Here is a 25,506-nt window from a genome sequence, read left to right on the forward strand (position 1 = left end):
GCCAAATCTATTGGACCCAATCGCTGCCTCCTTAGTCGGCGTGCATCAATTCGAGCTCCTAAAATCCCTTTAATTCGTTTTTCTTTTTGTGCTTATCTTAAATATAAATCATGTTTTTTTAATATAGATTTTATTATATTTTCCGCTATTTTTTAATAATAGACATTTTATTTAACATTGGGAACGTGTATGTGTTAATGGTGGTAATTTAGTAATCAGGTCGAATTTATAATGCAGTTACTTTACGCTGTTATTGTTAAATAGGAACAATATTCCATTTTATGTTTCAAAATAGAAGTCAAGTAACTTGTATGTTCACCACTGATTGATAACGTGTTATAAGTATCGCCCGCAATTGTGTTACATCTTTAACTATGAGGCTATTTTCGTACAAGATATTTTTTATTATTCAAATTTCTTTTTCCACGTTACTGTTTTAATAGGCTACACCCATTTGACACCAGGTGGCAGTGTTAAAAGAAACTTGAAAGAATATGCTAGTCTTAAACAATGACCCTTTTAAAACTCTGTCCATGGGAGTGTAACCCAAATCTTGCGGAAAAATGAAACTTTATCACATGGCCATAAAATACGGTTATGTTAAGTAGACCTGTGCAAGAAAGGTGAGATCTTTAATGCCTCACAGTGTCAGTCCCGGTGTATTCTATACCCACTATCCGCAGAAATACATTGCCTGTGGATACTGTTATATCTAATGCATTGCAGAAAAGTAAGAACCATGTTCTGCAATCCTGTTAAGTTGTTAACATTTCATTTTGTGTTGTGAAGGGAATCCATTGTATCTCTTTCCCGACAGTGACCCATTCATTCATTCATTACGTTAAAACAAATATTTATTTAAATCCTACATCTAGTATTTCATTCCCAACTTCTTGCTGTTGTGATATACATTTTCCATGAATTCCTTTCAAATGTTAAACTCGTGGAATAATGCATTCTAAAAATGTGTCTTTAATGCTAGAAAACAATAAGCTATTGAGAGAAATTGTGACAGGGCTTCACCCTCAAAACTCAAATCTGTCTCATGACCTCTAAGCTTACATCATTTACATCAACTTTAGCCAGGGGACATTTATAAATACTCTGTTCTCTGATTTGATGGATGTGTTTTTCTGTTATGAAATAGGTGATCATTTAGCTGCTTTGTTAACCTTTGAAGTTTATCTTCAAATGAGCTATTAAGTTATTCTTATATTATTAGTGTGTACCAGTGCATGCTTTAATATGATTTAATTTTATCAGTAATATTAAGATCACAAAAGGTGAATGTATATCTGAAAAAGTTTGCTCCTGCACTGCCTAAGTAATGTTAATCCTGGAGGTATTGAGGTTACTGGTCTCAGGAAACTATTGTGAACTGGAGTAGGGATTAAGGCATCACATGTTCACTGGCCAGTGGGTGGTGGTGGTGAACAGTGGCCAAACAAAATAGTTTTGGTTGCTATTGGATGCCAGGCATCTTCCCGTTCCTGTTTTGAGATTTATATTCATAAGAATTCATATAAATTTACAGATTCATCTTAACTTGTTGTATGTTTTAAGAAAGGTATGTAAATGTAATCATGCATTATTACTTTTCTCCCCAGCATTCGTGAATTTTGTGTGCACTTACACACTAGGAGATTCAAGATATTTAATAAAGGTGAGCTGCGGGGGAAAGGAAAATCCTTTGAGAATTGAACTTCACTGCACTCTCTGGACTGGTAAAACTTGCCTATTACTGCCAGGCTCTTGATAATTTAAGTATACACTAGTGTTTTCTAATATGTTGTACATTTCTATTCGTTTCATCTATATATTGTCCACTGCTTCATCAGTCACATGTTTTATTCTACTATGCAACGATACCAAAATATTAAAAACCCTTTATTAAACCCTATAAATAAAAGTCGGCTACAGTTTAATTAATTTTTTACATTTTATTGTTTTTTGAAAGTTACAAAAAGTATTTTATGCCAACAAAACCATTTATGTCAGACATTGCATTAAGAGGCAGTGGAGTTGTAGTTGAACCATATTAATATTGAAAGAAGTGCTTTAAATGCACAGCGTTCAAGACTTCATGCATCTTTTTCATATGTCCTGACAGCGACCACATCATTCATGGTACATGTCTGTAGAGATAAAAGTGGTGAATAGAAGATAAGAGAGCTGAGCAACACTGAACAAGTTAGAATGAATGGATTTGTAACAAAAATGAAATAATAAATGAAATAAAGGCATTTATTGCATATAACTGTACATAGCCTACCGCTATCATTTTGGAATCTTGAATCTCTCTTTCAATTATTGTGGTATGGCCCTCCCAGGTCTGTTTTTGAATAAGTTTATTATCCACAAGGCTCATGGTGGTCTAAAGAAAAAAATATTGAAATGAATTAAAGAAAATAACGCAACACGGAAATAATTTTTTATGCAAAACATCAAAATCAGATTAATAATTTCCAAAGAATTCCCTTACCCTCACTTTCCTATCATCTGGAGTTGTTTCATCAAATTCCTCCTCTAGCTTAAATTTGATTTCAAGAGTCTTGAATGTAGTGACAGCTTTCATGGAGATGAATCCCTGGTCATCCACGGCGATCGACAGACTGGGTTTCGCCAGGTTTGCCATTTGCCGAGCGGCAAAGCCAGCACCTGTGTACACATGCACATTTACTTGACATACAGGTTTGATTCTAACAAAGATCCTCTTCTGTCACAGTTACATCAGTATAATACTGAGAAAAATACTCCTAATGAAGGTTAACACAAGTCGCTGTTTAATGATATTTAGTTTTATCTTACCTACAGCCTTCATGTATTCATCAAAGTTGTCACTTGAAGTCATTTTCCATTTACCAACAAACTGCTCAACCATTGTTTCTGTCCAATATTTAAGCAAAACGAACAAAAAAAATGTTTTTTATAATACAAGAAACAAAACAATACAATAACGTGTATCTTAAGTTGTAAAGGTGCCGACTAGAACAGAAGTTAATTTAAAGGGTTCAGGAAAAAAGGTCAGCTTCTCCGACCAATCAGTAACATTGGGTGTGATGCTAAAATGTGATTGGTTAGGAGATTTAAAAAGGAATGTCTGATATGAGTGACATCAGAAATGTAAGAAAATCTTTATATATTTAAATTACAACTAAGCTTTATAGAGAAATATTGATGTGCTTCAAGACACTACATTCTTCACATGTGATATTCCTTAAATAAAAATCCTCAAAAATGTAAATTTGTTTGTGGGGACTGCAAATAAAAATGCCATCTTGTAAAAATATTGTTTATGATATATGTTATTAGAGGATTTACTGTTGTGTATTTACTTTCCTGACGGTTAATGGTTATGCATTTTTGTAATACAAAGCAAAATTGGCTACTTTGATCCATTCGCTTAGGATCAAAGCTGGAGATGACTGCACTGCGGTGACCCAGACAAAAGGTTTATTTGACATCATATTAAAACCCTAACCACTTTCATTCAGTTTGCAGGCAATTGTGTTACATATAAGAAGTCGTTTCATTGTAAAGCATGCATATGAGCAACAGTAATAAGATTTAATAAGAACAATTTATGAACGTTACTCTTCAAACATGCAAAGATGCAAAACATCCTTTCCTCCTTTTGTCTTCAGTGCATAATGTACAAAGAGAACCACATTAGTGCACGTGACCTCAAACCAGTGAAGTAGTTTCATGTGTTAATAGGAAATGAAATTGAAATATACTTTATTGTCCCCAGGAGGAAATTTAATTCAAATGTGCTACAAACAAACAAGCCTACATTGTCATCGTCATCAAACACATCATCATATAAATAACCTCATGTGAAATAAATAGTACCATATCACAATAAATACATAATAATAAAACATCACAATAAAACAATGGAAAAACACCTTAAATAGCAAATAGTTACCTATAGCAGATAAAAAAATCCAATAATATGTTTAAGCAAAATCTTCTAAATATTTATTGCATTATCATGTTTTGAATATTTAAGAAGATGAAAATGAACTGGATGTTTGAAAATTGTATTCACTAATGTGAATATTCCATTGATCATTTTCACAGTTTCTACTCTTCGCTCTCAAATATGAGGTTTTTTGTTTTTCTCTGTGAATTTGCTGTTTGGAGTGCATAGAGCTCGTAGATTAGACAATTGTTTATTTTTAATGTGCAATTTCTGACCAACCAGACGACTCCATTAAATGATTCGTTAGAAAAAAGGGTGGCACTAAAAGAACAGTTCAGACTAAGGGGGTCCCAATGGAGCTTTTATAATTAGGTGGTCAATTGCAGGTGGAACTGAAGGAGGAAATAAAACACTATAAAACTATAAACCCTGTGGGTATAAAGATTTTCTCTCAATTGAAGTAGAGTCTAATGAATCTTATAGAGGGAAAAGAGGGCAAAATAATGTATGTAGAGCAATAATCGTGTTTTTTCTTGCACAGGGCCCTCATACATTTCCCCCAGGCTACCGAGACACAGTTGTAATAAGTGTGAAATGTGAAAACAGATTTATTTTTTTAATTATGGGATGCTAATGATGCAATATCATCTATCAAATAAGGAAATGTGGCTTAGTGACCTCTAATGTTGTTCACTTTCTCTACGTATTCAAGTATTCTACCTACCCACTTGTAATTGCATGAATTTCTATCAGTCATTTCACAACCTATGTAGTCATTAAAAATGCTATTCGTTAAGCAAACATATATTCATGTTTATGTCCATTATTATATAAATGTTGCAAAAGTCTATTTGTAATGAAAGCTAAACTTAAAAAGCAGAATAATATTAGTCTCTTTAGCTAACTCGTGTAAAACCACTGGGTGCTAGAAAATAATATTATCGAGCTAAGAATAAAAATTAACATACCAAATCCTAGGCCATAATATATTGGGATTTTTTATTGTCTTATTAAATAAAAAGGAGGTTTCAGTGTGTGAATATTTCCATCATAGATGCTTATGAGAAACGTGGGGGAAAAGTCTCTCTTAGGAAAACACTGTCTGTGGGAATGTTCACATCCACCGTGGGAGTTCAGCACAGCTGTGTCAAGATTTGTTTCTCTTTTTCGCAAATAATGTCATTTCATAATTATGTCTGCCCTCTTGTGGTACATCAACTACTTAGCATCACAGTTTCACATCAAAAAGTTTTTGTCTTTATTTGTTTAATCTAATAATCTGAAATAATCTAAAATACTTTCTTTTAAAGTTCTATGATAAGCATATCATTAATAATTTTCAATATATATTTTAATATTACAAAAATATAGTTTTTATGTAGCTGCCATGTTTTTAGATCCTGACTTAATTTTCATTAATTAAAATCATTTTAATCCTTATTTTTTCATTAGATTACATATTGTTAATATATATTGTTTTTATTGATGCATAATTGGCATAAAAAAGTCCTATTGTGTTTATTACAGGCAGTTTTTCTTACATAATCCTAAAAACAATGCCACCTCCTGGTGCTTCACATAATGCTTCACATAAAGGCAAATAACAGAGAATTTCATTATTCACAGAACCCCAAACCTTTATTTTCACCAAAGTTTGCACACAGAGAAATGAGAGGGGGGAAAGGACAATTTGGCAGCCCAAGACGCTTCTAGCATATTTATAGAAGAGACAGTGATTTAAAGAAAAAATATAATCATTCAGTGCATATTCTGCAAACGCCTATCATGTCACTTCCAGAGAGAAAGGACACAAATACTCGAGTCAACCTAACATGGACACACACACTTACACACACACATTCATCCTATATCACAAAACTAAACAAGGTAAAAATTAGTTACACATCAAAGGCTGTAGCTGGGAGTATAGGATGATACATTCAGCTGGTAAAGATGTTACCTGTTTTATCAAGCCAGACAGATGACAAAACATTCAAGGAGATGAACTCCCTTATTTGCGCCGCAGGATTTATAATGATGTCTACTCCTTCTAGGGAGATATGACAAACAACAGCCTGAATTAATGTGAGGATGCGGGGTCAAGATCTTGCTCTAAGAAGCAAAAACAACAGGAAACCCAGCTGACTCTTTTTTCTGCTTCAGTCATGACGCAGGGTGTGTCAAGCTGTCCAATCCAAGATGTCCAGAAGGGACGCAGTGCTTCCAAACGTCAGCCAATTAATGTAGGTTTGCAGACGCCAACATGCAGATGTTCATAACATTTCAAGAAAGTGATATTTATTTGTACAGAGAATATTAAAACAAAAAGCTCAAAGACATACATTCAGTTTAATTTCATTTATCAATGAGACACTATCGATGTGTTTTATTTGTTTCTGCGCTCATATTTCAAGCTATTTGTTAAGAAAAAAGGAGTCTGTCTTGATCATGCTGTATATAAACTGAAGTGCACTATATATTCATTTGTCTCGATATGGTGGCATGTTTGTTTTGAACAGGTAAACCTGTGTTAAACTGGGGCCTGAGCACTGAAGCTTTTTGCATTCTTCACAATTACACCAAACTTTACATCATTTAACACTGCAAACGTAAGCAAGCAGCTTACTCACAACACCGAAACCTTTCACATGATCAAACCTGACGTGGCTGAACCAATAAACTGACAAATAATAATAATCATCAATGAATTACATAAAACGTCGTATCACGTTGATTTGATACATTTGATTTGTTATCATTCAATCAGATTAGATAGAGAGATTAGATAGATAGAGAGTATATACAAAATAATACTTGTGTCTTTCCATTACTCTATGAAATCAAGCAAGACCGTTCAAACAGAATACAAGTGTGATACTAGTTGTTTTGACTGTTGTTTACCAGCGTTTGTTTGTGTGTGAGTGTGCGTGAGCAGGATAGGATGACAGGTTGGCTGATGAAGAGTGTGAAGAGGTGGAGGAACTTCACGCTTCCAGCTCTTCCCTCAGCTCCTTGTTCCTGCGGACCACTGCAGCGTGTCGTTCCTAGGGGTCAAAAATATTAATATTACACATGAAAAAAAGTTAAAACAATATGCAATATATGCGCGAACATATGAATGCAAAGTTATGCAGATTGCAGAAATAACTTCTTAATAGAACAGTTATTTAAAAAATATATACAATAACATTTGAAAATGCTTTGAATGGATTTCGTAAGTAATGCAAGAAGAGTAATACAATTATTTTTACTAGCAAGGTTATGGGGGATGTGCAATGGTGTTTCATGCATTCTGACTTCTTTAAAATTTTAAACGTGCTGTCTTCTCATGCTTGACATGGTGAACTTCGTATAGTTTTTTTCCAACATGGAAATCTGTCTCGTAACAACTTTTCTTAGTTCCTTATTGGACAATTCTCAGAGAAAAGCGGGCCTGATAGATCTGATAGATAGATCATAAAAGATGCCGGACATGAAGTGAAAGAGAGTCATATGTCTGTGCTTTGTTGGCAGTGGGTGCGCACATGCTTTAGACTCTAAGGATATTTGATGGGTAAGAGACTATGCTGTAAGTACTCATGATTAACATGAGATATGCAGAAGCTTTATGAGTTATGGCCACCATGGCGGCATCTTTTGGTGAGGTTGTGAATTGCAACCAACGGCTCACTCCACCCCTCCTCCTTTTGAAGCACTACGGAGGCTGACACAGAACTAAGATGTCACGATTTCGCTTCATGCCGAAAGAGATAACGTATTTATGAAACTTGAAGAGCACTTTGTCCGTTGAGTGCTACTATTGAAACAACATGTGTATGTAGATAGAAATAGCTCATTATAAGGTAATCAAAACATAACACTTCTTTCTGTAAGGTTTTTATACTGAAGACATAGTTATCTATACTATATTGCAATTCTGTCAATAGATCCTCCAAAAAAATGACAAACTGGACATTTAAGTTTCTTGAGTTTTGTTCACCTTCTCGTGCAGACGTTCCATCAGGGCTGCCAGCTGAGCCTCGCGGTTCTCCTTGATCTGCTCCATCTTCAGAATCAGCTTTTCCTCTGCCATCTTGCTGAAGTTGCTGTTCTCCTCCATGGCTTTGAGCAGCACGTCCCTCTCGTGCTCGCGTTTTTCAGCCAGAGCTTTCAGCACTTGAGCTTCCTGGGACTGTCATTATATAGATCCAAACACACAGGCAACATTTCATTAGGGGGATTTTATTGTAGTTGGCTAATTACGGTCCACCGAGACTTTCTGTATTGAACATCTGTGGCTCCACAAAGTGCATTACTATAAAACATACGCTCATGATTATAGCTTCATAAGCTCTTATTTAAGTTCGCCTTCCACATACCCTCCTGCGGTCTTCAGCTGCCTCAAGCTTCTTCTGGATGTCCTCCAGCGAGACATCCCTCTTCTTTGGAGGGGAGGTGATGCTGTGGGCCACATCGGTCACTGGAGAAGGTGGTTTCAAGATCACCTCAAAGGCCTGGCCTGAGGCCCTTTTATTAATGGGCTTTACCTCCATATCTAGAAGGTAAATCACAGACGGTCATATTATGTAGGATGGGGCAGATTTCAATCTCAGTTAATACATTTATAAATAAATTTTTCTAATTTACAGTAGCATTACTGTAGATGAGATTCTAATCAAAGAACATTGATATTTTAAATGCTCCCATAGTAACATATATCCAAAAAAAAATTATATCTATCATAACTGATTTCAGATACAGATATTTGTTCTTTGATTTACCTTCAAATTCACAGACAATGTTGTTGCGTGTCTGTGGGCTGAAGCAGGAGCAAATGAGAGAGAGCATGGATAGCTCCTTCATCTTCTCCTTGTATGCTGGAACGAAAGTAAATTGGCCCCTTGTTGGTTATATGAACACACCTAGTCATGCACAAATATGCTGAAGTTAACAGGGTACTGCATATCGCAAAGTCTCTGCAACTCTTATGAGTATTCGAGAGGGGGCTATAATATCATGCACTTCATTTTATCCCGAGTCTGCAACTTTAGCTGAATTTAACTGTGATTATCATCACAAGAGAGAGAGATTTCTTTTAATTATGTTTATTTATTAAACTATCAAATGCGGTATCAGTTGCATTAATGACATTATGTTAACTACGATAATCCTTATTTCTCATCATGACTATAGTATTCTCTTCTGGATGGCAGATTAAATGCGTACCACAATTACCATCTGGAATGAAACAGAGCAGATACCTTTATCTTTCCCATAAAAAGTGCCACAAATGGAAAGACTATTCTACATTCAAACAAACGAAGCTTGCAGACTCATGAAAAATGCAAAAGGAACGCTAATGACACTTCCCATTTCCTGCTCTCTGTAGCCTTGTACAGATTACAAGCACATCCCGATAGCCCATTAGCCAGAAAATGAAAACCAGACACTATTCAGACTAGCAGACACTCGTCCTGCATTAAAAAAGGTATAATCCAGACCAATCTCTCCAGCGATTCAGGTGTAATTCATCACAAAGACAGAATCTGGGACCCTGTATGCAAATATCCACCAGTGTCCACATGCTGTCAATACTTATTTGTCTAGTGCTGTAAAGGTCACCATTTGCAGAATCCCATTGCTGCAGGGCTGGCCAAACTCCCAGTGTACATCCGCTAGTCATTCTCTCTGATATCAACAACCAGGCCCACTGCATGGAGGCCTTAGACTGAGATCAATAAATCCTGACAGAAGAGGCCCATGAAAGATGCTGAAATGTGCCTTAATAGCGTCTGTAATTTTACAGGCTACTGAATTCTGGGAAAAACGCAGTAAAACCTTAGTGCCGCCCATGCCGGTCAGTCGTGAATTGTATCAGACAGACTCCACAACAAAACGGTTTTATTATGGGAACAAAACACAAAACTGTTATTAATGGTAGGCTTTATCACGCATTCCTTTTTAATATAATCACTAAAAGGAGACCTGCTTTATTGTTTTCCTGACGTTGTTATTTATTTTTTCTGATGTGCCTTCCTATGAAAATAACTGGAGCTAGGCCTTTACGTTAGTATATCTAAGAGCATCTTTATTAGTTTTCTCTGGATGCCTAAAGAGGCTTATTGAAAATGCAGAATGAGTCAATGTCAGTGAATCTGTCACCTTGATAACATCTGATCACAGCGTATGCCAGCATTCAGACGATGACATTTTTAACAAAAATATAATCTCATTTCGCACATGTGTGCACATAAAATCGTTAATCCCTCGTTTAATGTGAGCCAATCGCGTATGGTAAGGTGATATTTGTTGAGGTTTTATGGCTGTATGTGGGCAGTGTTAAGATGCCGGTTTCTTGGGTGCGGTCTTTCTGCATTATGATGCGCGCGGCAGCAGGAGCAGGTGCGCCATCGCCAAGCATCCCACAAAAATGTCACTATTGTATATATATATATATATATATATATATATATATATATATAAATAAATATATTATATATTAATATACGGCATTAATAGACGATTCTATTACGATTCATTCTCGCCATATATTAATAAAGACTAGACTCCAGCAACGCCAAATGCGCTTTTGTATGATGCCTCCGAAAATGTAATCGTAGACTTAAGTCATATTCCACTTTAGGTAAAACAAATAAGAAACATATCGACTATGTCGAAATTGCTTTACTTATAAATATATATATATATATTCTTGCGTCGCGCGGTTTTGGCATGCCTCAGTCGTTTTCTTCCTCAGACTCGGTTATCGCATTTCCAAACGCAACAATCAAAAAGAAATGCGCACCACTTACCGATAGCTGTTTTGGCCATTGTATTCTTTCCTATATCCGTATTAATTTCCACAATGGTGGTGGTTTGTGCCAGTGGCGTTTGGAGCGGATGATGCTTAAGGCACTGAGTCAGCAGAGCACAATGAGGCGAACGGAGAGATGTGAGGAGGGAGCGGCTGAGTTATGATCCTCTCTCTCCGCGCAGCAGCAGATTGGCCACCGGCATCTCTTCACTGACGTGTGAGTGTGTGAGAAGAAAAAAAACACCTGCATCTAACCGACACTTACAATTCATGTTCTTTTCAGGATGCATATCATTGTATGCAGTTTAAAATGCAAACCTACATGTGTCCAGTCATGTTTTTTGTTGTTTGTATAAGGCAACACACATTGGGCTTTGAGACAGCCTTTTACCCTCTAGTTTATTACATGAATTATTAATTTTATTCTAGTTTATTATTGTTATTATTGAGTATTATTTAGTTAATTATTGAATTGTCTTTGTGGTTTATTGTGCATTTATACATTATTGGTTTATAAGGTGGCGTTGTTTTTAGCTTTTTTATTGTAGTGCAAATAATGCACATATTAAACACAAAATAAACACTCATTCAATAAATCTCTTAGTTTATTTCTCTCAATGTTGCAATGTTATATAAACATTCAGTCATGGGAATAAAACAAAACTTTGCATGCTGACATTTTGCAAACTGTAATGGAAAATAATTAAGACAGTTGTGATTTTACAGTACAATTATACAAACAAACTGTTGTAACCAACAAAATGAGGCAAGACCAAATAAGTGCTATAATGTAACGAGTGCTTAAAATGTAAAACTGTGCAGTAATCTCATGTTTCCCTTTGTATATAACTACTATATCAGGAGTAGTTTAAAGACAACAACAACAATAAATATCTGAATATTTAAGACAATTTAAGACAGTATAGAATACAATTTGGTAGGTAATTTCAAACCAACTAATCTATTACTTTCAAAGCATGAGTGTGCATGAATACATCACATTAGTGACTTAAATATTAAACCTCAGAAAAAGATTAAAGGTATTTCTGTTGCTTTTGGTCAGATTTAAACAAACCACTCAACTTGATCTGGTTTCCATATATTAAGGATCTTCCTAAACAAAACTGCAGTATTTTCCTAAAACTGTTTCCTATCTTCAGCCGAGGACCGTTTCTGCACGGAACTGCCTATTATTGTTCTAGGTAGAAAAAAACTAGCTTTTCTTGGAGGCATTCAGCTTCTTTTTGATGTAATGTCCTACCAGCATCTGAGGCCGCTGCTGGTAGTTATTCAGGACATCATGAGAGCTGGTGAGCTGGTCTCCTTTCTGCCTGTCCAGCAGTGTCACGCACACAACAGCCGCTGAAAACAAAAAGCTTTCATATTATATGATACCTTAAGCAATACATTTTACAACCCAAACAAGCAACAGCACCCTTAATGTGTGACAAATTCCAAGAAGTCTTTTAAACTCAGCAAACAACTACTGTGACTATAAAAAGATAAACATTGAGCAACGGTGTGAAATAAATGAGCCCTGCAGTAAGTGAATGAATCAAGTCAGCCAACAGTTACAAAAAATGTTAAGAATGTGTACCTTTAGCTAGCAGTCATTGGGGCATGACTCTAAAAAATACTCTTTAATATTAGACAGACATGTATTTGTACCTTACCTACCTTATCTACCCCTAAAGGGTGCGATTTTATTTCTCACAGTGTTAATGTTTACCACTGGGTGTGAAAATATTGCACATTTTTGACAGTTTATTTAAGATGGCAAACTAGAAATGGATTGCTCATTGTTGCCTTTAACAATGCATACCTCGAAGATTACTGAGTTTGCACATGGCCGCAAAGACCGATGACTCCATCTCAATGTTACGAACCCCAGCAGCATAAGCTTCAGCAAGATAGCTCTGTTTATCATCCTCACTGTATGAGCAGAAGGCCCCATCCAGCCGAGCCTGACCTGTCCCAAAACAGAGTTTTCAAATATACTAAACACTCCGATAAGAAAGGTACTTGCATTTTAAATGTTCCTTTTTAAAGAAGTTGAAAATGGAACGACAGCACGTGCTTTAGCTTAGATGTGATGTTATTGTACCTTCGTAAAAGTCTAGCGTGCACATCGTGTTACCAATGACGGTCTCAAACTCTCCGAGGTCATCGCCACACTTGAGCATGTCCTCTGCAAGTTTGCCATCAAGTTCTGTGCTCCTGACGACAGGTTTGCCCAGGATGATCTGCTCAAGCCGGGGCTGGAACATAGCATCGACTGACTGCTTGGTAACCACCACAGTGCCTGGCTTTAAACCTGACAAAAGGCCAGACAAAAAAGAGGTTGAAAAACAATCATGTGCCTCACCACTGTATGTGTAATGATTCTCTTGCCAAGTTAGAAGAATGGCTCTCTGTTACAAGAAGGGTTTTGTGCTTTGAAGCAGTAAAAATCAGCTGATCGCACTGTTTGAGATAGAATTTTATTTAAGTGTTGTTTTAGCCCAATTCAAAATTAAATTCAAATTAAATACATGTAACAATGCTAATACTTGAAAAAAAGTCTAAGGTTAATCCAGTTTCAACATAATAGAAACCGCAAGTGAATCGGGAATGATTTACAAAGAAAAGGCTTTCTGAGTTTACAACACAAGTGTGGGATTATACATTATTTTGAAAGCACAAAAGCCATGAAGCATGAAGTTAAATGGTGACAGCAATGGATGTACGTACCTATTCCACCTGAGGTTCCGATGCGCAAGACTGTAACATCCGTGCAGTGAGCGTGATAGAGAAGCTTAATAAGCTCATGCAACATTATAGAGATTGATGGGATTCCCATGCCATGCTAGAACACAGAGAAAACCAACATTAATATAAATACAGACTGAGATGCCCGATAGACGATGATACACTAAACATTATATATGGAGTTTAAGCTTACTCACACTGACAGATAGCAGAGGTCCAACTTTGTACATAGCGTAGCGATCGGTCCCTTCGCATATATTAGGGTACTCTGCATTAGGGTCTGCAAGCCCCAATTCCTTTGCAATGTACTCAGTGAAAGACTTCATTCTCCATGCACTTCCTCCTACACACACAAACTACAGAAATATGCGTCAAACGTAATGTGTTTAGCTGTCACATACATAACGTACAACAAGGAAGTGATCAGTACAAAAACCCCAGAATATAAGAGTTGATGTTTTTCTGATATTACTTTGACATCTCCGAACATAGCTGGCAAGTCGTGAGTGGATGTTCCGAGGTTGAAGTGGTAGAGTATGTCATCTTTCATGGACTCCAAATGAGGATTGTTAACATATACGGACCTATGCAGGAGAAGTTAGACATTTAATCGTAATAAATACTGACGCAGGGAAAGCAGACAGGACGACTTGAACAACACACACTAAACTATGCAAGTTACAGTAACAGGTATGACCATGAAAGGGGCATTGTGCGGAAATTCCTTTACATTTCTTTCGCTTCGCACAAAACGGAAATAAACTTTACTTGATGACTAACACTGCACATTTCATGCGAATGAATGAATGTAAATGCATAACAAATGTGTTCAATCATTTGACAACATAGCGAAGGAGCGGTCAGGGAGTACATGTATGTCATATTAAAGACAGAAGTCAAACTATCAGAATCGTAACATTACCTCCCGCACGTCCCGTTCTTCTCTTCACCCCGCGGCATTTTCCGTTTTCCCTATAATGTGACAGAACCCCAAAGATGCAAATCATTCATACTCATAAATACACTAGATACAACATTCAGAAAGAAATGTCTTCCGGTGAAAATGAATGTGCATTACCTTATCGGTACGCCGTCAAATGAGCTGTTCGTCGGCAAGGTCGCGTTCTGTCAGTTTCAGCTGTAACATCCGGCTGCGCCGCCGGTGGACGCGCTAACATCGCCGTGGCTTTTTCCACAAGAACTCTGACAAACCCCGCCTCCTGCTACACTGTGGGCGGGACGGGCTACACCCAAGCAAGCTGATTGGAGAGTTGAGATGCCAGTCGCAGCAACTGGGTGGAGGTTTCTTTTTGTCTTTCTCTCACGCCACAACATCATGTAGTTCTCGTTTTAGAAGTACTGAGAACAACACGCAGACTTGAACTGTTCTAACACACTAATATTTTTCTATTTCTCCACCCAAACAAAATGCTACATGATATCCCTTAGATGTATTCGATTAGGAAATTAATCGAAATGAATGAAGATTAATAAAACAATGAAGCAAAGCAGCAAGTAAAACAAACGTGTGTTTACTGTGTGTAATGGATTTTGTGGAGTTGTAAGAAATTAGATTTTAATTTAAAAGAAGGAGTTGAGAAAAGCAAATATTTTCAAACAAAGATGTAACAAACACGTTTTGTGCTTCAATCCACTGCACTGCAATATATTATAAAAACATTTAAATCAACACACATACTGAAATAAAGTGTATTACTATCCATCATCACAAGGATGTGTCTGTCAGTGTAAAATTATTTTAAAGACTCAAAATGATGGTGCCACATATGTGTCGCTTGCTCGCTCTTTGAATCCAGCCTCATACACTTAATGTCCGGTGTTCAAAAGTCAAACATTTCTGAAGTCTAACTCCAACGTCTGAAAAAACGTATATCACTCAAGGTGCACAACTTCAAGCTACAACACAAATATAAAGAACGATCAAAGAAAATAAAACAAGTGCAGCATTTTGGAAAAGCCAGAGTTAGAGATCACAGTTGTTTGATGATGTAAAAAAGTATTATCAAGAAAGGATAAAGAGTGAGCGTATAATGTATAATTATGAATTTTGGCATTGAATATTTTTGCAAAGACCAAGACATCGGTGCTGCAGGTTTGCTTTACTCCAATGCCATGTAAACTGGCTAAAGAAACTGCTGAAATGTTGCTGCACAATTATTGAAGATCGTTTATCAACAAATGAGCATTGCAGTAGCTATGCAGAATGAAGCGTTCAGCCTTAAAGAGTTTAATATTTCCTTTTTAAAGAACATGCTTTTTTTTTACTTTTGTTTTACATTTTTCTATGCCTTCATTTTAAGATCAAAAGGGAAGATGCTCTGTTAACTCTTTTACGCATTAATTTAGGCACTTATGAAGGGCTCTGCAGTTTTCAGAACTTAAAAAAGCAGTTTGTAACCATTTCCACCTTGCGTCGCATGCAGTGCAGGTTCAGACCCCCATATTTAAATAGAAAAAGAACGTAAGGAATTCGCCACCTTAGGCAATCCTATGAAAAGAGATTGAAATGGGTAAGCAATGCCTTATCTAAAAGATAACTCAATTTTAACTACATGTAGTGTGATTTTAGCACTTACCTGTCCTCTTTCTTGTAGTGGTTACTGATACTTGGCACAACACAAGTTCTCTAGATTGGATCATAGATCAGAAACAAAACTTAAACATTGTTTGTATATGCATTTTCATTCTTGTACGTCTATAAAAACACATTCCATAAAATCTTAAAAGCTCTGTATTACAAAATTTACTTGAAAGTGATAACTCACTCCGTTCTCCAAAACTATTGGATGATCTGGCAAAAACTCGGGTTTCTTCTTGGCCATTGGACAGTTTGCCATTTTGATAAGGAAGTCCCTAGTGTAGCAAATTCTTTCTGCCATGGTGAAAAAAAAAACATTAAGCATTCCCTCTACATATCTATCTATCATTGCTGTTTAGTGATTCTTACCTTCTGGACTTAAACCTTAAAGGGATAGTTTGCCCCAAATATTTAAATGTTGTCATCCTTTATTCCCCCTAAAATTGTTCCAAACATGTATACATTTCTTTGTTCTGCTAAACACAAGGGAAGATATTTGGAAGAATGTGCGATCTCATCCCCCATTGACTCCCATAATATTTATTTTCCCTACTATGGCAGTAAAAGGGGGATGAGATCTGTTTGGTTACTGACATTCTTTCAAATATCTTCCTTTGTGTTCAGCGGATCAAATAAATTAAAACATGTTTGTAACAACCTGAGGGTGACTTAATGATGAAAGAATGTTTACTTTTGGGTAAACTATCCATTTCATTTCTTCTCCTAATTTGCAATGTCTATCTCTGTAACATAACAATTCTGTTAAGAGGGACACCTGCCTTTCTTTTTTGGCTCTGTACTGGTGCTTTGATGCTGAAGGATTTCATACAACTGCTCCACTTTAATACTGCTGTCCTGTAGGCAGTAAACGCAGTAATTGGGTTAGAGACAGTCAAATAAGAAAAAAGACCTGAATTAAAAATTACAAAGCAATATGTTAGCTTAGTACGATAAACTTGGTCTTACTGGGTTTTTAATTGGCTTTTCAAATGGCTTGATCACAACATTGCTTTGGGGTACTATGGTGACGTGTCCAACAAACATGTAAAAAAACATTCAAATTAGTATCAAAAAGGGATCTAACACAATGATTTGCATTGTTATGGTTTTGACTGTGTATGAAAATCTTCACAATGTACCTTGATTTATGTTAAGGCGACGTAGTGGCCTCGCTGGTTCCAAATTTCTGACTATCCTTTTTGACACCACCATTTTTCGCCTGAGCAGGGCAAAATGTCAACATGTCCAAGATGACATGAATAATTACATAAATGTAGCACGAGTGTGTTTATTGTTATTTAAAATGCAGACATTTTTTTCTGAACATCCAGAACAATGTATTGTAGTTCTCTGTCATCACAGAGCTGCAAGATAAAGCGAGTCTGACCACATCACACATAACAAAACGTACACTATAGTCGTACACATCACTCTATTTGACACATCTGCCATCTAGCACTCTAAAGGAAAACAAAGATATACATTTCACAATGAAGAACCATGTCATTCTCATTACATCGACCGTGTAACATTTTGTATTGATGTCAGTCTGGTCAAGAGAAATGTGTGGCACTTGTAGTTGTAATGAGACAAATATGGCAACCACAGGTAACGTTAGATGATCCGTTCAAACCTGTTGCACAAAGAGGCTAATGCAAAGTCTAACTGGCTGTTAAAACCATCTGGAAAAAGTTATAATAGATGACAGTTATTGACAGATACACACGCCAACGCACGCACCACAAATAACAGCAAGTTGGAGTTTTTTATAATCGGCCAATATAAAAACGTTCAAATTGACTGTAAAAACATAATTGCAGATATACGTCAACAATCGACAAGTGCGAAATATAAAAAAATCTATGTGAAGATAAACTTTATTATCTGAATCCATCGACATCATCAACTGTTTCTGCTAGCTGGCTAGCCGTGATGACTGCCAACTTTTCTCCTGATCATTTAGTTTTTACACCATAACGTGCTCACGACAGACAAAATGTAAATGTAGACGAATGTCGTGACACAATCACACAAAATAAACGGGTAATCGAAAGAATGGCTTCTTACAGTTTTTCACTGACGAAGCGTCCAGTCACAGCGTTATCTGCCATTTCAAACACAAAAACGCACGCATGCATGCATTGCGCCTGAGCTCGTGACGCTTCGTCTGCCTGCACATCGCATGATATGAAAAGTAGCCAACAATTTAAAATGTGCTTCGTATTTAACAAGGAGTCTCTACTAAAAATCTTGATTTAAACTTGTGTCAATTTGATCGTGGACATCATTGTATTTTGCACTGTTATTAAAAGGAAAATGTAAAAAAAGCGAACAATTCGTGTAAACGTTTTTTTACTGTTGTCATCGATACGGGGGATTATTATTCTTTTAATAAAATCTTTAAAAAGTTACGTAATAAGTACACAAATTAAAGGGATGCAAACGTACATCCTGAGTTTTATATCACACTCTTTACCAAAAAATACTCTTTGTTATGGGTAGCTAAATAGTACAACATATATTGTTGATTATGAACAGTATACCTTTTTAGTTTTTTTTTGAGGAGCCATACTTGAGGAGTTTTACTTGATGCCCCTTTGAAGTGATTTTCTTGTAACACCGTCGCTCCGCATCTAGTGTGGACACGTTTTTTTATTATAATCAGTGGCGTATTCGGGGCCATACGCACGCATGCGCAGTGACAGCAGCGCTGTTAATGCGTCAAAACGACTTCTCAGATCTATAGTAGCGTATACCCACTTGTTCTCCTGCTTAGCGTCTCCAATCTGCCTTTGTTGTTTCTTTCCCTTTAACTGTATTGCGTTCGCAATTCGTTCATACAATTGGTGCATTTCTTAAGAAAATACAAAAAATGTCAAGCGCATCATCTTCAGTGGACACTGAATTCACGGGTTCTCTTGCGCTGCTTCATCTCTTGGTGAAATTGCAGTGCATCGCGATTTTCTGTTCTGTCACAACTTTTAATACTTGCTTTCTTTAAATAACACGCTATTAAATTAAACAAATCACTCCCATAGTGTTTAAAAAGTAATACATTTTCTCTGTATACTCATTCCCTTTACGGCCGTTTTAAACCTCCTCGTTACGTTTATTCTACATTTAAAATAATGTAGTTTTTACCACAACGTTAACTTCACACATGAATATCTTAATAAATGATTAAGTATGGACACAGACATGGCAATGATGACAAAGTTACATGCTGCATTCTCTCAAATCTATGTTTTACGTAATCTTGCATATGTGATGCTTTGAAAAATATTGTAGAACTAGACCCGTTTTTCCACCAACTTATCTCCAATTCTATAACTTCTTATTCAAAGCATAAGTGCATTTCGTGCATTATAATACATTTCGTTGCACTGTACTTGTATGTGTGTAATGACAATAACTTGAATCCAAAGTGAAGAATTATGCATAAATATTTAACTGAAATTACGGTCATATGTTACTTGAAAAACACACACACTCACCCGTGTATATTCGCTATTTAAGGTCGGGGTTATGGTTGTGTAGTAGTACACCACTTTTGTTTTGTTAGAACTACACCACTAGTTCTAATGCATTTTGATCTTTTGCCGGGCCCGGTGTAGACACAGTGTAAGAATCGTCACTTTAATGGCCATTCTGACCAAACTGGTGCTTTATAGCTTATCTGACATCAATTTCAAAGTAGCCTTTATACATTGATTACTGCCTTTGATGTGGCTCATCGTTTTAAGCATTCCTCTTAAAAATACTTTTAATCGCTACTATCTTCCTTTTCTATTCCTATTATCAGCCATCAGTCCCACTCAGCAACAGAAAGGAAGCAGTTGTTCCTTCTCCAGGATTCCTTGAACTGCAGTGCCCTCTAGTGACATTTATCATCGAAGTGGTTTTAGTCTAACAAACTGATTGACCGAGGTCAATGCATCCATATCATTACTGTGAAAACACGATCACAGCTGTTGTAACTATAATATAAGATGATCTGCTTCAGATAAACAATACTTTAGCAGCGTCTTGTTTCAGATGGCTGCTTCCCCGTGTCCTCCGGAGGACGCATTCTTTAAATGCTGCATACTGTATATCTGCTGGTGTAAAAAAACAGGTAACAACATTGTAAATGGTTTACATTTAAACACCACGTTTGATTAAATGTGCGGCTGCTGACGTTTATTCAAATGGAAGGCGTTGGGCAACGCAAACAATTGTGGTTTGTCTTTAGCAACGAAAGCGACTTCTGAATTCTTGTGAAAGGTCGCATTTGAAGGGTGTACTCTGTCCTACCTGCTTTTATGAAACGAGACAGACCATGTGCATCCTCCGGAATCCACAGTATTTCAAAACGAGACACGGCTAATTGTTCACTTTATGAAATGCATCATACAGACCTTAAAAGTCCTGCAGGTTAGATGTAGTTGCCCCATCTTCAAATGTTATAAGAAATCCTCTAAATAAAATGTAGAAATTCAAACAAACAATCTTTTAAACAAACAATATGTGCACATTTAATAAACGTGATAGCAGACACACGCAGTTTGTGAATGAAAAACGTTTTATAAATGCAAAGAATTCACCAATCATACAGAAACGTAATTCAATCACATTTACTTAATAACCGGAATGTTTACTGGATAATACTGACTTCTATATCAAGAATGAAAGTAAAAGAAGCGTCAATAACAAAACTACTTTCAAAATGACAAACTCATATCAGTGGATGAAAAAAACCCTTGACACAATTTCACAGGGATGTTAGCAAGTACACATGCTAAATCCTTTTCTTAATCAGAACGCTAATATTACTGACATTTGTACAATGAAAAAAGAAACGAAATAGTAGTCTGAAGAAAACCATCAAAAACACAAAATGAACTTACATATCAAAAGAGGCCATACACAGCAGAATATTTGAAATTAGATGGTAACTGTCATAACATAATGTGGTGTTATACAGCCAAGCAGTACTTTATCAGCAAATTTAGGAATCGAACATAAAAAATTATAAAAGAAAACATGATTTTACTTGCACACTCCTTTAAAAGTTTGTCTTGAGACAACAAAGAAATACTGCACCAGTTCCTTTGATACTGTATTCTGAGTACATATCTAATCAAACACAACCTGAATTTTCCTGGTGCCAATTGGTCTTCCATTTAATTCTTGCAGAGCAGTGAGTGCCTCTCTGTGGGTTTCAAAAACCACAGTCGCGCACCGCCTGGGAGCTCCGTTTCGATCATAAAGCAACGAGGCAGATCCTGGGATCACTCTGTATCCATAGCAGAAGTCATAAATCTCATCAATTCTTATCTGCGAGGGTAGATTGCGCAATTTGATACACGTCGGTCCCTCAAACTGTTCGTCAGGTTTTCCGTATCCATGATGCCCATTACCATCCGGTCCTGGTCTAAATGCATTATGGTTAAAATTAGGCTCAAAGCAATCCCCTCCATAACCATGCTGCATATTAGGCTGAATATTACAATCATCTGGTTGCCTCTGGGAATTAAAGCAAGGACCATCACTGAAAACCTCTTGTGGTCTCGGATAGTTCTGTCCTTGGGGGCTAACCGTTGAGTGGTCATTCACGCCAAATTCCCTCATCTGGGCCATTGTAATGCACTTGAGCATGACTTGTGACCCAAGAAACCTCCGTCCATTCAGCGACTGTGCCGTTATGGCCGCCTCCTCCGACTGAAAGATCACCAAAGCCTCACCAAGCCCAGCTCCCCTTTCATCATGCAATAAAATAACCCTATCCTCAGAGAGCGTGAATCCATGGAAGAAGTCCATGATCTCCACTTTCCGAACATCAAAGGGCAGGTTGCGTACGTAGACACATTTCATCTCCGAGTCCGGAGTATCTCTTTGAGCCTGGGGCATGTCAGTTGATCGCCTCAATCCTTCTCTGTCGTTCTGTCCGTCAACAGACGATTCCAACAGGACAACCATTTTTTCCTTTGAGATGGGTGACGCATACACGGCACGATGCAGCGATGTATCTTTATGATGAGCCAAGCCAGCGCAATAATCTGTAAGATTTCTAAACACCACGATAGCAGACTTGGTCCTATCGTCCTGTTTTTGGGCAAAGATAATAATTTGCTCATCCTTCAGAGAAATTGGATTCAGCAGTGCCCTCAAATCTCTTTTCTGAATACCAATAGCCAAGTTTTCAAACAAGACACAGTATTCATTAGTGGAGGGGGAACGAGACCGTGACCTGTAGGAAGCAGGAGATTGAGATCTTGTGCGATCTAAGGATTGTCTCTTCGAACCGTCTGGTCTAACAAGCCCACCTGCCATCAGCCACTGCTCTTCTGAGCATCTTGTTACTTGTATGTACCGAGGTCCCATGTACTTTCGATCTCTCTTCAGACCTTCGGTGGCATCCTCTGCAGTAACAAACCGTACAAAAGCTTGTCCATTGAATGTTCCACGATGATTTCTCAAAAAGAGCATATCCTCGGTTTGTAACCCATCGAAAAAGTTACGCACATTTTCTTTTGTTGCAGAGTACGGCATCCCATTCAACTTTATATAAACACCATCCCTCTCAGATTGGGCCCCTTCCCTTTGGCTTTGAGTGTCACCGAAAGAATTTGGAGATGGTCTTTTCCTCTCCTGATGGTCTACCCTTCGCATGGCTGTTCTCGGGTCTTTATTGAACTGCGGAGGACCCGTTTCCACAGAAGGTCTTTTGCCACCCTCCTCGTACATCCCCCTGCCTTTCAACTCAGACCTTCTAGTGCTCTCTTCAAGAACCTTCTGCATTTCTGACTTGCTACTCAGAAGCAAGTTAACAGGGGAACCCTTAATGCAGCCCCCCGAGCGTGACATGGCTCGTCTCGCATCTTCGTCAGATGCAAATATCATAAACGCTTCCTCAAGCTCCCCACCAATTATATGAACCCCACCATCAGGGATTTTGAGGCCAGTGAAGAAATTGCGAATGTCCTCAGAACCAGCCGTGGTTCTGAGCCCCTGTAATCGGATGACCACGGCCATGATGGAGTGCACACACAACAGCACCTGCAGACAGAAGGGGCACATATAATAGCATTATAGCTGACACAAACGTTCCCTGCACAACAAAATATTGAAAACAGCTCCAAAGTATAGTTTGCAAACCAATCTTGAACAACAAAGTGTTGTTGCGAAACACGAACCTTACATATACAGCTAATGTGAAGCCAGTAACACCCTCGAGACATAATACCCTCTTCCAGCAAAACAAAATCACAAACTTTTGAGATTAACAGGAAAGACGAGTTTAGCAGTTTTTAGCTTCGGCATGCACACGTGCATGTAAAAGAACTCCATCAACAATACAGCTAATAAACTGACACCACTACCAAAGAGAAACATCATTACAAAAGTTAGAAATAACAACACACAGCTATTGCGAACTGAAAAATGTTATCAGAAAGAATAGTGTTATCATATTCATAATACTTCCAATTGAATATATCATCCCCAATGAATTACAGCAACATATCGCTGTACATAGTTAGGATCTACAACAGCCACTTTATCAAACATGAACAATAAAACAACAGCTCAGTTAAAAACACAATTCCACAACACCAGCACAAAGGACAGGTTGGTTTTACGTCCTCACAACTTTCTTAGAAAAACCTTCGTCCTAGGCTCTCCTTTCCAATGCACCCGTTTGATCTCTAAACTCCATTAACGTTACTCTATCAACTTATCCATTAACCCTAAATCACTCGACGAAAAATGACATGCAGCCATTTTTATTGAACACGGTTTTGCTTGCTGATCCGGTAGAACGTGTACGTTTTTTATTCCTAAGTATTTTATCATAACACACAGACACACCTAACGTTATGTGATTCGGTTAATCACTATACATTCAGGAACGAACCGCGATCTATGGCATCTACACGTGCTTCAAACACAATATCGTCTGATAAAAACAATTCACAGTCAATATCGTCACCGGCCAAACCAAATAATCCAACACTCCTTCGTGAGAAGTCGACCCTTTTCTGCAAAAACGGAAAACGCTAAGACAATCGGTTTATCCAGTATGGTTATCGGTCACGCAAGGATGATAGGCCCAGAATGTGACACGCACAAGCACAACATACACCAACTTACACAAAACAAAGGAAATGTCACTCTTCTCCGAATATATTCGAAATTGAATGCGTATTTGGGATGGCGTCCGTCCGATTTCCACCTTGAAAAAAGAACTGCGTTATTGCGATATTGCCAGCTAGGAAAAATAGCATGAAGCTAAAATATCCGCATCTCTAACAGCGCCATCTGTAGCAGTACGGCAGCCTGAAGGAGACAAAAAGTCGGAAGTCGCGAATCTGTCTGATGATCATTCTAGAATGTGTGTCCGGTGAACTACAGTACTAAGGGACGTCCGACCAATACATTGTTTTTCGAACAGTTTTGGCACCATAGGTCCTTTTTGTAGTTATACAAAATTATATAGAGTGAGGAAAATGCTATTCTTTTCATCAAATGACCAAGATGGATACAGTATTTAAAAAGTGACAATCGAAAATAAAAGTGAGGGAGACAAGTAGTATTTATATTTATAAATATTTCATTATTTTTGCAACTAATCTGATTCCATATAGCTATATCTATTACTTTTGATTGTGAGGATGGGGGTTTATTTAACATGATTAGACATGGTCAATTTGGGAACCACAATTGTTGTTATTATTTTAAAGTCTTCATTTTAACAGCTGTGGGGTTTCAGCTATGAGTTGTCCTGGTTACTATGGTTAACTGATAACAATGACCAATTTCTAGTAGACTACCAAGTGAGGAGGTGCTACATTAAGAAATACAAAATGTGAAAGACAAAAATACACTGAAAGGAATAATCCACAAACCTCTCATGAAGCCAAGACCAAAATGAAACAAAATCACGAATAACCTATAGCAGGGGTTATCACAGATAACATTAGACGGATAAAGTTCATTTTCGCTTAAACTTGTTAATTATAATGTTGTCCTCACAGGCGATTGCTATGGTGCTCCCAATAGCCAACTCAAACTGTGAAGCAGGAATACCATATCAGTTGCAATGGGGGGATTGGAATGGATCGCCTCCATTGTTCTGCTGCAAGCCACTCCCACCATCACTCTTTCCTTGTTGGTTATAGAGACCTTAATAAACAGCAACAGATCAATACACGTGTATATGACAAGGTCAATATTAACATTTTCACCTGATTTTATTGTCTCAAAAACCGTGTACAAATTTGTAAGGGGGGCTGGCATATGCTGAATTTTTTCATATATGCTTTTTTCTGTTATTACAGAGGGACTCATTTTAGGTGAAGAACATTTCAGACGGAAATGCGAGAGTGTAAATACAACAAACAGTAGTTCAATTCAAATTGCGGGGTTTTTCCACAAACCTTTTAGTTTGATCTGATGTAAATG

The 25,506-nt window shown here is 37.3% G+C and overlaps 5 protein-coding genes across 7 annotated transcripts; all 5 read right to left on the minus strand.

Annotated features, from left to right (window-relative positions):
* Positions 1-1,952: 1,952 nt before the first annotated feature.
* On the minus strand, positions 1,953-2,992 carry fabp4b (fatty acid binding protein 4b). The gene is made up of 4 exons (XM_079469059.1): positions 2,809-2,992; positions 2,483-2,658; positions 2,273-2,374; positions 1,953-2,135 (listed from the first exon to the last, which is right to left on the minus strand). Exons 1-4 carry the CDS (start codon positions 2,879-2,881, stop codon positions 2,082-2,084), a joined length of 405 nt encoding a protein of 134 aa, XP_079325185.1. The 5' UTR covers positions 2,882-2,992; the 3' UTR covers positions 1,953-2,081.
* Positions 2,993-5,391: 2,399 nt separating this feature from the next.
* Positions 5,392-10,852, minus strand: stmn2a (stathmin 2a). Its single transcript, XM_079468577.1, has 5 exons — positions 10,717-10,852; positions 8,686-8,781; positions 8,284-8,459; positions 7,905-8,096; positions 5,392-6,969 (listed from the first exon to the last, which is right to left on the minus strand). Exons 1-5 carry the CDS (start codon positions 10,733-10,735, stop codon positions 6,910-6,912), a joined length of 543 nt encoding a protein of 180 aa, XP_079324703.1. The 5' UTR covers positions 10,736-10,852; the 3' UTR covers positions 5,392-6,909.
* Positions 10,853-11,307: 455 nt separating this feature from the next.
* Positions 11,308-14,636, minus strand: upp1 (uridine phosphorylase 1). 2 transcript variants are annotated; one of them, XM_079470251.1, is made up of 8 exons: positions 14,545-14,636; positions 14,389-14,438; positions 13,939-14,050; positions 13,664-13,809; positions 13,449-13,563; positions 12,823-13,032; positions 12,541-12,687; positions 11,308-12,080 (listed from the first exon to the last, which is right to left on the minus strand). In XM_079470251.1, exons 4-8 carry the CDS (start codon positions 13,790-13,792, stop codon positions 11,932-11,934), a joined length of 750 nt encoding a protein of 249 aa, XP_079326377.1. In that variant the 5' UTR covers positions 13,793-13,809; positions 13,939-14,050; positions 14,389-14,438; positions 14,545-14,636; the 3' UTR covers positions 11,308-11,931. The 2 variants fall into 2 exon arrangements, with proteins under 2 accessions (XP_079326377.1, XP_079326376.1); XM_079470250.1 differs by having other exon boundaries at positions 13,664-13,822.
* A 103-nt stretch (positions 14,637-14,739) lies between these two features.
* gra (granulito) lies at positions 14,740-18,848 on the minus strand. Of its 2 annotated transcripts, none has more exons than XM_079470252.1 (7): positions 18,133-18,259; positions 17,205-17,284; positions 17,032-17,084; positions 16,845-16,920; positions 16,253-16,359; positions 16,064-16,113; positions 14,740-15,975 (listed from the first exon to the last, which is right to left on the minus strand). In XM_079470252.1, the coding sequence occupies exons 1-7, from the start codon at positions 18,201-18,203 to the stop codon at positions 15,966-15,968; spliced, it is 447 nt and encodes a 148-aa protein (XP_079326378.1). In that variant the 5' UTR covers positions 18,204-18,259; the 3' UTR covers positions 14,740-15,965. The 2 variants fall into 2 exon arrangements, with proteins under 2 accessions (XP_079326378.1, XP_079326379.1); XM_079470253.1 differs by lacking the exon at positions 18,133-18,259 and adding an exon at positions 18,609-18,848 and having other exon boundaries at positions 14,805-15,975.
* Positions 18,849-20,474: 1,626 nt separating this feature from the next.
* On the minus strand, positions 20,475-24,452 carry rbm12bb (RNA binding motif protein 12Bb). Its single transcript, XM_079468698.1, has 2 exons — positions 24,196-24,452; positions 20,475-23,103 (listed from the first exon to the last, which is right to left on the minus strand). Exon 2 carries the CDS (start codon positions 23,077-23,079, stop codon positions 21,181-21,183), a length of 1,899 nt encoding a protein of 632 aa, XP_079324824.1. The 5' UTR covers positions 23,080-23,103; positions 24,196-24,452; the 3' UTR covers positions 20,475-21,180.
* Between the last annotated feature and the right edge of the window lie 1,054 nt (positions 24,453-25,506).

This window comes from Barbatula barbatula, assembly GCF_947034865.1.
Source record: "Barbatula barbatula genome assembly, chromosome: 12".
Classification (NCBI taxonomy): domain Eukaryota; kingdom Metazoa; phylum Chordata; class Actinopteri; order Cypriniformes; family Nemacheilidae; genus Barbatula; species Barbatula barbatula.

Coding starts and splice junctions, on each gene's coding strand:
- fabp4b (XM_079469059.1), bottom strand. CDS start 2,881: ATGGTTGAGCAGTTTGTTGGTAAATGGAAAATGACTTCAAGTGACAAC. Junction 2,659..2,808: donor TGAATACATGAAGGCTGTAG/GTAAGATAAAAC, acceptor ATGTGTACACAG/GTGCTGGCTTTGCCGCTCGG. Junction 2,136..2,272: donor AAGATTCCAAAATGATAGCG/GTAGGCTATGTA, acceptor TTATCTCTACAG/ACATGTACCATGAATGATGT.
- stmn2a (XM_079468577.1), bottom strand. Junction 8,460..8,685: donor CATTGTCTGTGAATTTGAAG/GTAAATCAAAGA, acceptor TTTACCTTCTAG/ATATGGAGGTAAAGCCCATT. Junction 6,970..7,904: donor TGGAACGTCTGCACGAGAAG/GTGAACAAAACT, acceptor TTTGACCCCTAG/GAACGACACGCTGCAGTGGT.
- upp1 (XM_079470250.1), bottom strand. CDS start 14,426: ATGCCGCGGGGTGAAGAGAAGAACGGGACGTGCGGGAG. Junction 13,564..13,663: donor GACCTCTGCTATCTGTCAGT/GTGAGTAAGCTT, acceptor TCTGTGTTCTAG/CATGGCATGGGAATCCCATC. Junction 12,081..12,540: donor CAAACTCAGTAATCTTCGAG/GTATGCATTGTT, acceptor TTTTGTTTTCAG/CGGCTGTTGTGTGCGTGACA.
- gra (XM_079470253.1), bottom strand. CDS start 18,748: ATGGCCCCGAATACGCCACTGATTATAATAAAAAAACGTGTCCACACT. Junction 16,921..17,031: donor AAAAGCCAATTAAAAACCCA/GTAAGACCAAGT, acceptor TACTGCCTACAG/GACAGCAGTATTAAAGTGGA. Junction 16,360..16,844: donor TACAGAGCCAAAAAAGAAAG/GCAGGTGTCCCT, acceptor TCACCATGGCAG/AAAGAATTTGCTACACTAGG.
- rbm12bb (XM_079468698.1), bottom strand. CDS start 23,079: ATGGCCGTGGTCATCCGATTACAGGGGCTCAGAACCACGGCTGGTTCT.